At 49.5% G+C, this 14423-nt stretch overlaps 1 protein-coding gene across 2 annotated transcripts in view; it reads right to left on the reverse strand.

Moving 5' to 3' along the window:
- LOC126532977 (uncharacterized) overlaps positions 1-14423 on the reverse strand; it is a 259755-nt gene that overhangs the window by 104551 nt on the left and 140781 nt on the right. For both annotated transcript variants that reach the window (XM_072289414.1, XM_072289415.1), the window contains exon 3: positions 14146-14274. In XM_072289414.1, coding sequence (XP_072145515.1) covers positions 14146-14274 — 129 coding nt within the window. The remainder of the gene's footprint in view (positions 1-14145; positions 14275-14423) is intronic.

The raw sequence follows: 14423 nt of genomic DNA on the forward strand, positions 1-14423 counted from the left end.
TGCCATGGAAAGACCGAAGAAAGTCCCGACGCCCGAAGAAGAAGCGGCTTACCAGGAAGAGCGCCGTGCTGCCAAGCGACAAGCGATGCGTCGCCGCCGAGCCGACCCGGAACACCGCGCCGAAGCTGCGGCTGAGAAGAGGCGACGCTGAGTCGAGGATACCTAGTTTCAGTCCAAGGAACGCGAGAGTCGGCACCTGAACGCTCGACGTCGCCGAGAAAGCGATCCCGGCCTGCGACTTCTCGATAACTTCCGGCGTCAAGCACGACGAGGCAACAAGTTAGAAAAACCTAGAAACTTAGCCATGTCTACCATAACCTCGCAAAACCTAGAAACGACTTAGCCAAGCCTACCAACAACTTAGCAAAACCTAGCATAACCTTGAACAACCTACAAACAACTTAGGCAAGCCACGTAAAAGCCAGGTGATCACAAGCTCCGCTGTTGACTCCAGCCTTGCAGCACTAGTGGAAGCTGCATGCGCACATTTTCTTTATTTTGGCGCCGAAAATTAGCCACAGCTCCAATACGTCAGTATTTTACGTCGAAATACTTGATGTCATGGATGTCCATGTATTTTTAATGCGTCAGCATTAGGACTGTCAAGGTGGAAAACAGTATATGTGTTAAGTGTGGGAAGCCACTCACGTGGTAAAGGTATGTATGTATGTATGTATGTATGTATGTATGTATGTATGTATGTATGTATGTATGTATGTATGTATGTATGTATGTATGTATGTATGTGTCTTGTTAGGGAGCAACCAAGAATGGCGCCAGTCAGAAGACGATTTGCCGGGTGGAATCGGTCTCGACAGCCGTCTTGTTTATGGATCGTTGTCCCTCCTGTAAATGTTGTAGATACATCTGTATTTGCGACTTCTGCAACGTAACAAATTGGTGAGAGGTGCGGGGTCCCCACGAGAAACAAAAACGGAGCTCCGCAGTGGTCGTCACCTCGGACTGGACAACACGACGCACGAAAGAGGACACAACATGGCGCGGCCCACATCAACCCCGGTGGTTGTGCTGGCTCAGCCGCGAGGTCCAGGCACGTTCTGCGGCAACGACCACCTCGACGTGGAAGACTGCATCGCCACACATGAGCGTGTAAGTGCCCGCAACCAATGGGATCCGACCACTATGTTGTCTAGCTTGGTCTTGTATACCTACAAGGCACGGCGAAGGTGTGGTACATGGCAACCACGAGGAAGAGCTTAACGACTGGGACACCTGCAAACAGAAGCTGAGGGAATTGTGCGGCCATGCCGCTGGGCGGAAGACCACCGCAAAGAAAGAACTAGCGACCAGCGCCAAGACGTCCACAGAATCATACGTCTCTTACACCCAGGACGTGCTGGCTCTGTACCGTAAGGCCGACAGCGATATGGCTGAGGCAGACAAGGTTGCGCACGTACTGAAAGGGATCGCTGACGATGCTTTCAACCTGCTCATGTGCAAAAATTATGAGACAGTACAGGATACCATAAAAGAGTGTCAATGCTTTGACCAGGCCAAGAGCCGCCGCACTGCAACGCCGTTCGCACGTCGGCCGAACACAGCTGCGACCTCCTCTTGTGACGACAGGAGTGCAGCGATCACCATCATCAGATGACCTGGCGCGCATAGTGCGGCGAGAACTTGAAGCCGTGGCACCTGCACCCCTTTCTTTTTTTCCCGCCCCGGTCAGCCGAACCCCTTGCCTACAGCACGATTTGTGCAGGCAACAGTCCGCGAAGAACTCGCTTATCTTGGAGTTCACTCTGTATGTGCCGTTGCCGTTTCACAGCTGTCTCGTGCTCCAGGTCCATCGACTGGTCCGCGGTATCCCGCACGCTACCGAAATCCATCCGAGTGGCGAACCGCAGACGATCGGCCAATGCGCTTTGCCTTCCGGCATATCGGTGACGTTGCTCGCCATCGTAACAACCATACTGTCTACTCCCCTCTGCGACCGCCATTCACCACTTGTTATGGTCCCGGACAACGCGAGCGTCGTTACCAGCCTCCATTGGCACCGCAGCAGCCAAACAATGACGCTCGCGCTTCTTGAATCAGTCCCTCGTCGTCATTCCGACGTCACCAGTCCCGTTCGCCACCAGCTCGTCGACCACCGTCCCCGATGCAGCCCCGACACCCGTCTCCGGAAAACTAAGCGATGCAGCTCCCGGAGGTGACGCTGCATTGACGACTCGACCGCAAAACCGTCTCATCACTGTGCCTATCAAACAGAACTTGATGGACGTTTTAGTCCGTGGCGTCAGTGACCGAGCGCTCATTGACGCTGGTGCGCACGTATCCAGGATGAGTGCCCAATTGCGCCGACGCCTGAACAAATTTCTCACACCCGCTGCATTACGCACCCTCCGCGTCGCCCACGGAGGAACGCCTAGCGTGCTTGGTATACGTGCACCACTCTCGCACTGGCATCGCGGGGCGTCTAACGACTGTTTGGTTTGCCGTTCAAGAACAATGCCCTTACGACGTTGTACTCGGCTTAGACTTTTTATCGTCCCATTCAGCCCCTTTTGACTGCGCGTCTAGTGTCATTCAGCTTGAACAGCGCCACGGCTGCTATAGTCCACCGGTCACACAACCACTGTTATGCTCTACCGAAGACAACAGCGCCCCAAGACACTACGTATGTCACTCTACTGTCGTTCCTATCTGTTCCTGACGGCGTCTATGTACCACGTCCCACCGCTGACATACTGCTTGAAAAAAAATTGGCCGTTCCCCATACTGTGTTCACTGTTACAAGCAATCAGACTTCCCTATCTGCCCTTCATTTTAACTGCTCGACTCAAATTGTTCTCAGAGGCATGTCACTGGGCGACATCTCGCCCTGTGAACGCTTGCGAGGTATCTACTCTTGATGCCGAAATTCCGTCGCCCTCTACAGGAGCCTCCGATTCACCGACTCTCACAAACGAACTTAACAAGATGATTGCACCTGATCTTCTTCAGGCACAAAAAAGCTGCTGACCGCCGTCTCTCGTAAACTTATCGCGACATCTTTTACCTTGACGGCCGCCCTTTAGCCCAGACATCGGTGGTCACCTATCGTATTTACACCGGAGACGCCAATCGATACACCACCGGCCATACAGTGTTTCACATGCTGAACGACAAGGGATACAACGACAAGTTGCTGACCACGTCCCACCGCTCTGAGACATGCCTCTGAGATTAAACATGAAATTCTGATGGAAAAACTGGGAAAGTATGGTATCAGAGGAGTAGCACATGAGCTGATAGACAGTTATCTCAAAGGAAGAAAACAATGCACTAGCATGAATCAATTTCTGTCAGACATAGGAATAATTAAGTACGGTGTGCCGCAAGGATCTATTCTTGGGCCTTTGTTATTTATTTTATACATCAATGACCTCGTTAACATCCCCCTGACACCTGATATTATCCTTTACGCGGATGACACTAATGTCTTCTTTTCTGGTCCAAATCTAGCCTCACTTGAAGAACATGCTAATCAGTGGCTGAGACAGCTACAGATCTGGTTAAATAAGAACGAACTTGACTTAAATATAAAGAAAACACAATATATTATTTTCCGCCCCATAAACAAGCCCTTGAATCATCACGTTCAACTACAGATATATAATACCAATCTATTGTCAACAAATTCTTGCCGCTTCCTGGACGTCTGTTTCAAATATGACTTAACATGGACAGATCACGTGGATCAGGTTCGTTTGAAAGCATCTAGGTCTATCGGTTTGTTGCAACGCGTAAAATATCTTTTACCTCTGCGTTTGAGAAAGCAGATTTATTTTTCCATAGTTCACTCCTACTTTATGTACTGTCAGCTAGTTTGGGGAACATGTAACAAATCGGATTCAGACCGCCTTTTTTCGCTTCAGTTCAGGGCGTTGAAGGCGGTATTCCGTTCCGCACCTATTACCAAAGAATCCCTGTACGACGCAGTTAAGGTACTGCCATACTATCAACTTTACAGTTTCTCATTGGCTGTGCTTATTTTTCATAACATTAAGCATTATTTTACATCCTTCTGCACAAAGTACTTAAACAGGAACCTTACCCATAACTTGCGCACTGTACCTATGGTTTGGTCGAAGTCACGCACAAATTAAGGTACTCAGATCATAGACAATCAAATAGTTACACTCTGTAACACTTATCCTCTAATGATCAACTGTATAAATGATTGCAACACCCTTTCTCAATTTAAGAAAAAAATGAAAATGATGCTTTCTTCTCCTGCCTCCTTTGCTTAGAATTGTACCTTTCTTTTATCTTGAGCAAGTACAATCTGAATGCTTATCTACATCATTGTTTCCGTGAATTAGAATGATGTAATCAATGTATAATATCAAATAGGATAATTTGTCATATGTGACGCAGCATTGTATTTCTGAATTTCCACTGATTTCATTGATCTCACAATGTAGTGCAGTATTTTGTCATGCCGACCTGCTGTCATAATGTGTGATCCCGAGGTGAAGGCCGTGTCAGGAGGCATTGTTGCCTCCTTTTGCCGCGCCTCGTGGACATCCTGTACCACCTATGTATGTCCAAATAAACTGAATTGAATTGAAAAAAAGTCAATAAGATGTTGACAAAAGGCGTTATCGAGCCATCTTGCAGTCCCTGGGCGTCCCCTGTTGTCCTTCTCAAGAAGGACGGCGGCTGGCGCTTTTGTGTGGATTGCAGGCACCTCAACAAACCCACACGCAAGGGTGTCTACCCCTTTCCGCGTACTGATGACGCATTGGACTGCTTGTACGAAGCCAAGTACTTTTCATCGATAGACCTCCGATCAGGGCTATTGGCAAATCTTGGTAGATGACATGAACCGTGAGAAAACTGCCTTCGTAACACCTGACGGCCTCTACCAAATTAAGGTTATGCCGTTCGTCCTTTGTAGTGCCAGGCAAGCTTCGAAAGAATGATGGACTCCTTACTTCGCGGCTGTAAATAGTCCACATGTCTGTGTTATCTAGACGACGTCGTAGCCTTTTCACCAACTTTCACGAGTCACCTAACGCGACTATAGGCTATTCTTGCTGTTTTCCGACGCGCCGGCCTGCAACTGAACTCACCTAACTGCCATTTTGGACGTCGTCAAATTACCGTTCTTGGCCATCTCCTCAGTGCCGCTGGCGTTCATCCCGACCCTGACAAGATTCGCGCTGTCCAGAACTTTCCTGTTCCGTCTTCCGCCGCAGACGTAAGAAGCTTTGTTGGGTTATGCTCATATTTCCGTCATTTTATAAAGAATTCCGCCGAAACTGCTCGCGTACCCACAGGCTTACTTAAGACATTGCGCCTTGTTCAAACCAAAGCCTTCTCCGCCCTCGTACGCTTGCTCACGGCACCTCAATTGCTGCCTCATTATGATCCAACTGCGCCACTGAACTGGACACGGCCGCCAGTGGCCCTGGAGTAGGGGCTGTACTTGTTCAACGGCAGCGTAACGCAGAGCGCGTAATTGCATACGCCAGCCGCCTCCTGTCACCCGCCGAGAGGAATTCTTCAATTAGCGATCGAGAGTACCTGGCGTTAGTTTGGGCTGTAGTCAAGTTCCGCCCCTACTTGTACGGCCACACATTTTCCGTGGTTACCGATCACCACGCCTTGTGCTGGCTCTCCTCACTTAAAGACCCCACTGGACGACTGGGTAGATGGGCGCTACGGCCCAAAACATTCATTTGCTGTTTTATACAAGTCAGACCGTTTGCAAAAGGACCTTCAAGGGGAGTATGGTAGCGCGATTCAAAGACGGGACAAGAGAAGACAATCGCGCTACCATACTCCCCTTGAAGATGCATTACCAACAAGCCCACATTGCAACCCTCGTGCAAAAGGACGCCGACAACCTCTCCCGTCATCATGTCGACCGCCCTGAATATGATGCCCATGACACAGACTCTTGCGCCCATTTCCGATCTGCACGACATCCGCACTGAACAACAGCGTGATGACTGCCTACGTGTTCTTATCGATCGTCTCAATTCTGGACATTCGGAGCCCACGCTGCGTATGCTTGTGCTCCGCGACGACATACCGTCGCGCCCCGAAGGGCCAGAATTTTTGCTCGTTGTGCTACGCCATCTCCGGACATCAGTTCTTGAGCAGTGGCATGGCGCCCCTATTACAGGCCACCTTCGCGTAATTCGCGTATACAGCGCCGCTTCCACTGGCCAGGCCTGTACAGCTCTGCGCACCGCTGGACGCCCCATCGATGGGCCCTCAGAACCACTCTTTCGCGTCGATCTTCTCGGCCGTTTTCCGATGTCGAAATCTGGCAATGAGTGGGTCGTTGTCGCAACTGATTACGCGACCCGGTACGCGACCACGCGAGCTTTGCGCACAAGCTGTGCAACTGAGGTGGCAGATTTCCTTTTACATGACGTCATCCTCCATCACGGCGCACCAGCTCCTCACTGATCGCGGCCGCACCTTCTTGTCCCGAGTAGTAGAAGCATTTAAATCAACACGTCTGCATATTTTCATTTCATTTATTGATACTGTGAATCACATCAGGGATTGTAACAGGAAGGCTGTATGGGATACATAGGAACATAGTATAAGGTGTTACATACTAAATCTTATACAATAAAGAATTTGGGCATATAACAATTTGATTACGTGATTATGCAAGAGAATAACAAGAACGAAGAGGATATGACAACAATTTTACAGTTCCAGAAATTAGTTGCAGGGTCAGTATTGAGGTAATAACAGTCACGCAACAATCAAGGTTACAATAATGCCAACAAGAAAGGAAATATATTGAATCATTGCTGTAATTTTATTCAAGCACAACACCGTTAAAATAACAAGGCAACAAAGAACTACCTAAATAATGAGAAGAATTATTGCTGCAATACGCATAGTTGATCCGCAATCAGGGTACCAAACATATCTAAGGATGAGCTGTCAATGATACCTGTGTTAAGATTATTCCATTCGCGTGTCGCCCTTGGAAAAAAACGAGTATTTGAAAATATCAGCGCGCAATGAAAATTCGCTTTATTTGTGTATGAGTTTATGACGAGTTAGTTTATTCGAGGACGTTGATATGTATTTCATAAAAGGCAGTTTGAGTTGATTGTGTATTAACTGATACATGATTTTTAGTCTAGCAAGCTTGCCTCTGTTATCCAGTTCTGCCCGTTTCAGCAATGCTGTTGGTGAGTCTATGATGGAATGTTTATTATATATGTATCTCAGCGCTTTTCGCTGTACCCCTTCAAGCTTTTTAATCAGCTTGTTAGTAAACGGGAACCAAACGGTGTTGGCGTACTCTAGAACCGGTCTTATAAGTGTTTTATATGCGAGTAACTTCGTTTCAGATGGTGCTAGTTTAAGGCGTCTGTTAATGAAGAATAGCTGTCTTATTGCGGTTGATGTGATATTGTTAACGTGAGAATCCCACCTGAAGTCAGATGTTAGTGTCACACCAAGGTACTTATGCTCATGAACAGATGCAAGAGGAATGTTGTTAAGGGTGTACTGGAAGGCTGATGTGTGTTTTTTTTCTGGTTATAGATAACAGAACGATTTTTTTAGATTGATATCCATCTGCCAGTCTTTGCACCACTGGGAGACTGCTGCTATGGCAATATATTCGTCAGAGAAGCGTAGGCTAGCAATGGCAGCCTTCGGCAACGGCACATATACGTACGTTTATAAGGCGTCACATCGGCGCTCATCACTTCTCGTGCTGACACTGTAGAAACGAAAAAAATTGTTTAAGAACACCGATGCGAAAGCTGAAACATGGAGTGATTTATCCGTGTTAGACTTGTTGATTCCTGAGCCCAGACGGGCCGATAGCGTGCAGGCGGACTCGGCGGATACGCTTCGATGGAAGATCTCGGCGCGGGTAGCTGGCGAATGCTAAAATGTGTGTATTTGAGCCTCAGAAGCTTTTATGTATTATTTTTTAGTATACTAGGGAAAGAGCACGAATCGCCTGAGCTTTCTTGTCGGTTCGACAATACCAGTCAGCGGTAGGCTTCGAACTCGGGGTCCGTTCGAACGCGTCTGAACGACTACTCGGTCTCGTGTCGGCTCCGCAACACTGTGATAACGACGACAGCTCGCAGTGATCGGTTACGCACGAACTGCTACAAAGCGAGTCGCCCTCTGTGTTTCGTTCAAAAATGCAGCTATCCGCCCAGTCAAAAGGGAAAATGCAAATTGTCATTGTCAAATATATGCATGCCTAAACAGGGCAGCTCACGCGCCTTTATTCCAAGCTGCGACACGACCCCAAGACATAGCGTTATTTAGGACAAGAGAGTAGTATCAAGCGATGAAATTGTATAAAGCATTCAGCAGCGCCTATCCTACTGGAACACGCAGTGCGCCCTGCAGCGTCACGGCAGTGGAGCCAGCGCCCACGCATCTGGTGTCCCAGTGACTGCCAGCGAGCGCCCCCGCTGTCAAATAACGCGCTGGTTTCACACCGGAAGGAAGACGCTGGTTCTTGCGATAGGGTTCTGGAAATAGTTTACGCCCTTTCACGCGTTCCCACAACAGTGATCGCCATCGCTTGATTTTTCGTTACTTCCCAGTCGAGAATATATGTCACACGCTGATAACGCCAGCTGGAAGCACCGGGCTGCACCAAATGCCGCAGAATGTCTGGCACAGTCTGCTACAACGGAGGGCACATAACTCCACGCGCCGTCTGTTTCTGAACCGTTTCGGCACAGTTAAATGTGTACGAAATGGGCACACGGCCTGAATACATTCAAGTGCGTTTTCTCCCCAAAAATTGTAAAAAATACTTCCTGCTAACTGTTGTCTTTCTTCTTGCTCAAATTCGCAATTTATGGTGTCAACATAATGACACTGCCTGTCGCGAAAAGGAATTGTCTTCGTCCGCATATCCCTGCAGCGGCGCCACGACATGGCACCACGTTGCCTTCCGGCGTTGTAGGGGTTGGAGGACGGACTTCGGAATGAAAAACAAAACTTGGGAGCATTTATTTTACATTATATACAGAGAGGTGAGAGTCAAGTAACAGTCGTACAGTCATTACGGGCCGGCAGCAACTCGGACGCTGCGGCCCGCGGCAAGAAGTTCGAGAGAGGTGAATCAGGGAATGCTCTGGGCTCTCTGGAATCTTCTTGTAAACCCTTCGAGGACTGGAAGTCGCGTCAAGTTCGGCCAATGGGACAGTCCGCTCCGATGACGCCACCTTCGGCCAATGGTAGGCACCCGTGCGGTGATGTCACACCCGGCGGCTCCCCGCAGTCTTGCCTTGCTGTGGTGCAATGCTCTCTTCAAAGGCGGAGAAGGGGCACGATTGGGCTCCATTGTCCGAGGCTCACCTGCTCCCGGTGGTACGGCCCCGCTGAGGTGGCAAATGCCCTCTTCAAAGGTGACCGGTGCGACGCTGCCAGGCCTTCCCGGTACATCACAGCCGTCTTGTTTCGGGACCCACTTTCCTTGCAACAATGCCGGGCGATCCCTTCGTTTTCTGGAAAACTCAAGCATTGAATAGCTACCGCGGCGTACGAACTTGTTGGCACGTGAACTTGTTGGCTCGAGCGATCCTCTGGAATGTGTCATCCGTGTTTCTGCATCCGTTACTTAGAAGTGGCGCGATTCGAAGTGGTCTGGGGAATTTGAAGTAGGCTCAGGAAACAGCTCCATATCTAACAGCGTCTGAAGTACGGCGACTGCGTTCGAAGGCGTAGGCCACGAAGTACGCGTTGGCAGAGGGACGCACTCGAAGGGGCATTCCCATTTCAATGTTTTTCTTAGCGAATTAAAACCACTTTTTCGTATCGGGTACCTGGATTTATAGCTGTTTTCGTGGATGGATCCCGAAGACAAACCAATCTAAATAACTGGGCCAATTTTCAATTTTTTTTTTCAAAAACACCGATAGATAACCCACTGCTGACAATACCATTCCCGGCATTCATGATCCTCAAAGGGCCGACCGTTCGGATCACACCGAAGGGGTTTGCCCTCAGCGTTCCAGGTGCGATGTTTTAAATTGCTCTTCCATTCATACAAACACCTTATTTTTGTAATTTGCAAAATGAGAAAATGTTTAGCTCGCTCACTATTGCGATTCTTGTTTTTTGCAGTATTCTCGCTCTTTATTTTTCTTGTCTCCGTTCCGTGTTTTGCGGGTACTGTGCTTGAAGGCGTATAAGTTTAGGCCTAGCAGCATACTTGGCCCGATAGTGTCACTTCTGCGCTCGAGCGCTCGCATGTTATCGGCTCTACGATTTCTTATGCTATATCGATCAGAATACGGGAGAGCTTTGTGAGCGGCTTGCTTCGGCGGCGCCCCCTTCCGCTGCCCTGCCAACCACATCGGACACCATGCGTGAGCAGGTCGTCGACCTTTTGTTTGAAAGTGACGATGACTGTTCGTTCGACGGTTTTCACGACGAATGAATTCAGTGCTAATAAACACGTGTTCATTCTTTGGCTGCTATACATTTTTTTTTTTTTTTTTACTGCACACCGAAAGTTATCCCACCTCATATTTTCACTCGATTTTTAGGTGGGCTATCACTCGGGATCTTACGGTAACTAAATGAACAAGCACAGTGTCACACGCAATGCAAACCAGGGCCGCTATCTTGTACACGTTCGAAAAGCCGACGTTCGATTTCGCCTCCCGCGATTGTCCAGGCTGCGCCGATATCGCGGCTTAGGCCAATCTAATCCAATCGCGCGAGGCGAAATCGAACGTTGGCTTTTCGAACGTGTACAAGATAACGGCCCCGGATGCATGTCACTCGATGATCGCGGATACTCACTATCAGAACGCCGACGTGATGAAGAACGGCAGCAGCAGCAGCGAGCGAATTGACCTTCGCACTGCCTCTTGCTCCAACAATGCGCGCGAGAGCAAAGCGCACGCGAAGCAACCAGCCATCTCGGATTCTTTGCACCCACCGCACAGCACGACCAAGCGCGCACACAACCATGGCCGGAGTGGAAGCACGCCAACCTCTGGCAACAACCACACGGCTCGAATAATACGCCTTTCCTCCTCTCTGGTTTGTGCGATCCGGCGCGGCGCTGCTTGAAAGCATTGCTGTCGCGTGCTGCGGAACGATTCCGATATATTTTAGATCGTACTTTGTGAAATTTAAGCAATGAGCGTTGTTATAAGGTCGTCAGGGAAGCCCTTCGGTGCAGCGGTGACTACAGTACGCGGAAATATCTCTTGGGGGCGCAACATGTGGCGCGCATTGTCAGCTATACGGTGTGTGGATACGTGTTGCGAACGTTTTTGCCTATACCGGTTTTAATTCAACGAAGAGAACCGGCATATCTGTATTACCAGCATGAAGTGGTAATTCTGCTTACTATCTGATCGCTTGGCGTAGGGACTAAAACATAGGAGCGCATGCTCGTGTACGGCCAACCTAAGGCAACCACGAAACATTTAAGCGGCAGGCGCTATCAAATATTTGTGACACACCGGCATCCTTCTGACGCATTTCAAGTCTAGTAGGCTTGAAATCACTATATTTCTGCGCCAGCCTCCTGCATGAGGCCGATGGCACTGCTCAACACAGCGATCACTGTGCTTGGTGAACCGGCATGATACATATATAAGCTATGTGCTTCGGCATCGCCTTTCTGCCCTGAAAAGCCATAATATCTCAGATGGATCGCATAAAATTAAGTGATGGCTATTTTCAAGGACAAAATTTCCGTAATACGTGTGAGTGCGTCGTAGAAAACGGAACGAACACAATCGAAAAAAAAAAATTCGGTTATCATCCTCTCTCGAAAAAGAAGGAAAACGGGCTAACGGCACAGTACGACGTCGCATAGTCACGCCGCACAACGTCTATAGATGTATAAACGTTGATGCCGCCTGCTTGAACCATGCGCTATGTAGAACAAAGATATCTGTAATCCAGCACCTACCACTGCTTAGGTTGCTCGCACAGTTCGTAAACGGTCGCTTTGCTGGACAACTATAGTTCACATTGTAAGGTATGCTGTTATTACTAACCAAAACTATTTTATTCGTGGGTGGAAATCTCATTCACAGAACCAAATAGTCACGCAATGTAAATGTAATCTGCAGCTAACAGTTTTAACGCTTGGCAAAGTATAACAGCTGAGCTAAAGGCTATCGTAGCAGAACGGTACCCACGCTGTTACGATCGTTGCGTATGTTTCATTGCTCCTAAACTGCAGCTTAGAACTAGAGGATAATACTGCAATAAGGTCACATTAGTGAATGAAACTTTCAGAAATGCGCAATTGATCTCCGAGGCTGATTTTAGACTCAAACATGCGGCCACACATAGCGCTGTGTGCTCCGTCCGCCTCAACGCCAGCAGAAAGTCCGGCCATACGAACTTAAACCACTTCGGTACGTCTCACAGAACCTTTTTCCACGTAGAAGACGCCACGTCATACTAAATAGACCGCACGAGCGCGAAAACGAACGCCAGAAACTACCGCCGAGCGTATACCTGCCATACAAAACGGAGCGCTTGCCCAAGCCAGCATGCCGACTGCCCATAGATGGCGCCACTGCATAGCAATATGGTGGCGCCCATGGGAAAACGGTATATAGACTAGAACACGATAGTCTCGAACTGGATGGGCTGAGCGCATACTCCGGAACCCTGCGACCGGCCGCCATGTTCCCTGAGCTGCCAAGACGCGTTCGCGCGCATGTAGCGCGTGTGTGTTGTTCAATGTGTAAATATGTCTGTGCGCGCAACATCCAAGTACAGAACATCCTCGGGGCGTCACTGCGTCATATATGGATGTGCAAATAACCAGCGAAAACGAAGCAGATTGCAGAGCACCGTTTGCGACGAACACGATGTACGTCGAGAGCTGTGCCGCTGTGGCGTATTCAGCCGTGCATGTCCTTTTGTCTCTCTATGTGTGTATCTATGCGTGTCTCTCTATGTGTATGTGTCTGTCTACGGGCCTGGATCACACAAAGGCCTGCGGTGGGCTTCGTACAGCGGCTCTCACCATAGAATTCCGCGCCTGATTCACAAGTAAATGCCGCGAAAGTGTTCGCACCGCTACAATGTTCTGACGCTCTTGACAATCGCACTCATGCGTAACAGACTGAATTCCGTGCACTGACGATAGTGGCCACGAAATTTCTCAGTACCTTTCAACAACTATACGAAATCTTTACGTGTGAAAGCTGGTTTGTTTTGCTTATCGTAACTACTGGCCAGAGGGTAAGAGCGGCGATGTTTGCATTGGCGTAGCAAAGGGGGGGGGGGGGGTGCACGGGGCCAGTAGGGGGGAGGTGTCATATACGTCTGAAAACACCCGAATATTGTCGATATCCTCGCCTTACTCGACTACACCCGGGGGGGGGGGGGGGGTGACAGAAGAGCTATCGGCCCCGAGTGCCAGACGACCTAGCTTACGCCACTGGATGTTTGTTAAAAAAGTATGCATACATTGCACAGTAGATATGGCACGGTTGAACTAATGTTAATTCATTCTTCCACCGTCCAGAGACACAAAAAAAAAACACGGACAAATCTGGGCATCCGCGCTACGCTTACTCGAACCTACGGCATGCCGCCTGTTTTCAAGGTGCGATCCGCGAGATTCTTCCAGGCACTACAACGCGGAGGTAAAGTATATCGCGTACTGCAAGGCTTTTACTAGTTCATGACGTATTGTGAGACGTGCAAATCAAAGTGGAATAGCCGCAGACCCAATGTTTGCGCATGCAAAAGGTAACGCGGACTTACCCGAACGATCCGCTCCGTCTGCGGACGTTGGGCTTGCCACAGCCATTCCGATTTGCAGCACAATCTTGCCGAGATGCTGAAGTTCACTAACTAAATTCGTTAGCTAAAATTCACCATCCCGTCCTTCGTGAGAACTTCAAAGAAATGTCAAGGCGCAAGCACTGCGTCTACCTGCGGTGGCCTCGCTTGGGAGCTCGGAGCCGTCGGAGCAGCAGGTGGCGCCACCACGCTTTGAAATATGGCGCCACTCAATTTCTTTCTGTGTTCTGGTGTATAGCATACGGTGCGCGATGTCATCGCACTTGCACTTTATGCGGAACCTCACGGCGACGCCGACGATGGAGTGACCATATCGCGCAAAAATAAAGATTAGAAAAACTCCACGCGGCGGCGCCACCAGTCAGACACCGCAGCACTCACGTGGTCGTAGTCACCGCAGCTGCGCCGGCGCCCTTCCTCCGCCCTGGAGCGCCGCTCGGCGCACAGCTGCAGCTCGGTGGCGTGGCAACGGTCCTCGAGCTCGGCGTTGGCCGACCGAAGGCGCTCGACCTGCAACCGGGAGAAGACACTCAGCCACACCAGCCGCTCAACGTTCACGCTCAACGCCCACTCAGCGTCGCCCTTCGTCGCTCGCTGTCTCACGCCTGCGTGCGCAGCGAGTCGCGGTGCGAGTGTGACTGGAGGGAATGAATCGGCTT

The sequence above is a fragment of the Dermacentor andersoni genome, chromosome 7 (assembly GCF_023375885.2).
Source record: "Dermacentor andersoni chromosome 7, qqDerAnde1_hic_scaffold, whole genome shotgun sequence".
NCBI classification, from domain to species: domain Eukaryota; kingdom Metazoa; phylum Arthropoda; class Arachnida; order Ixodida; family Ixodidae; genus Dermacentor; species Dermacentor andersoni.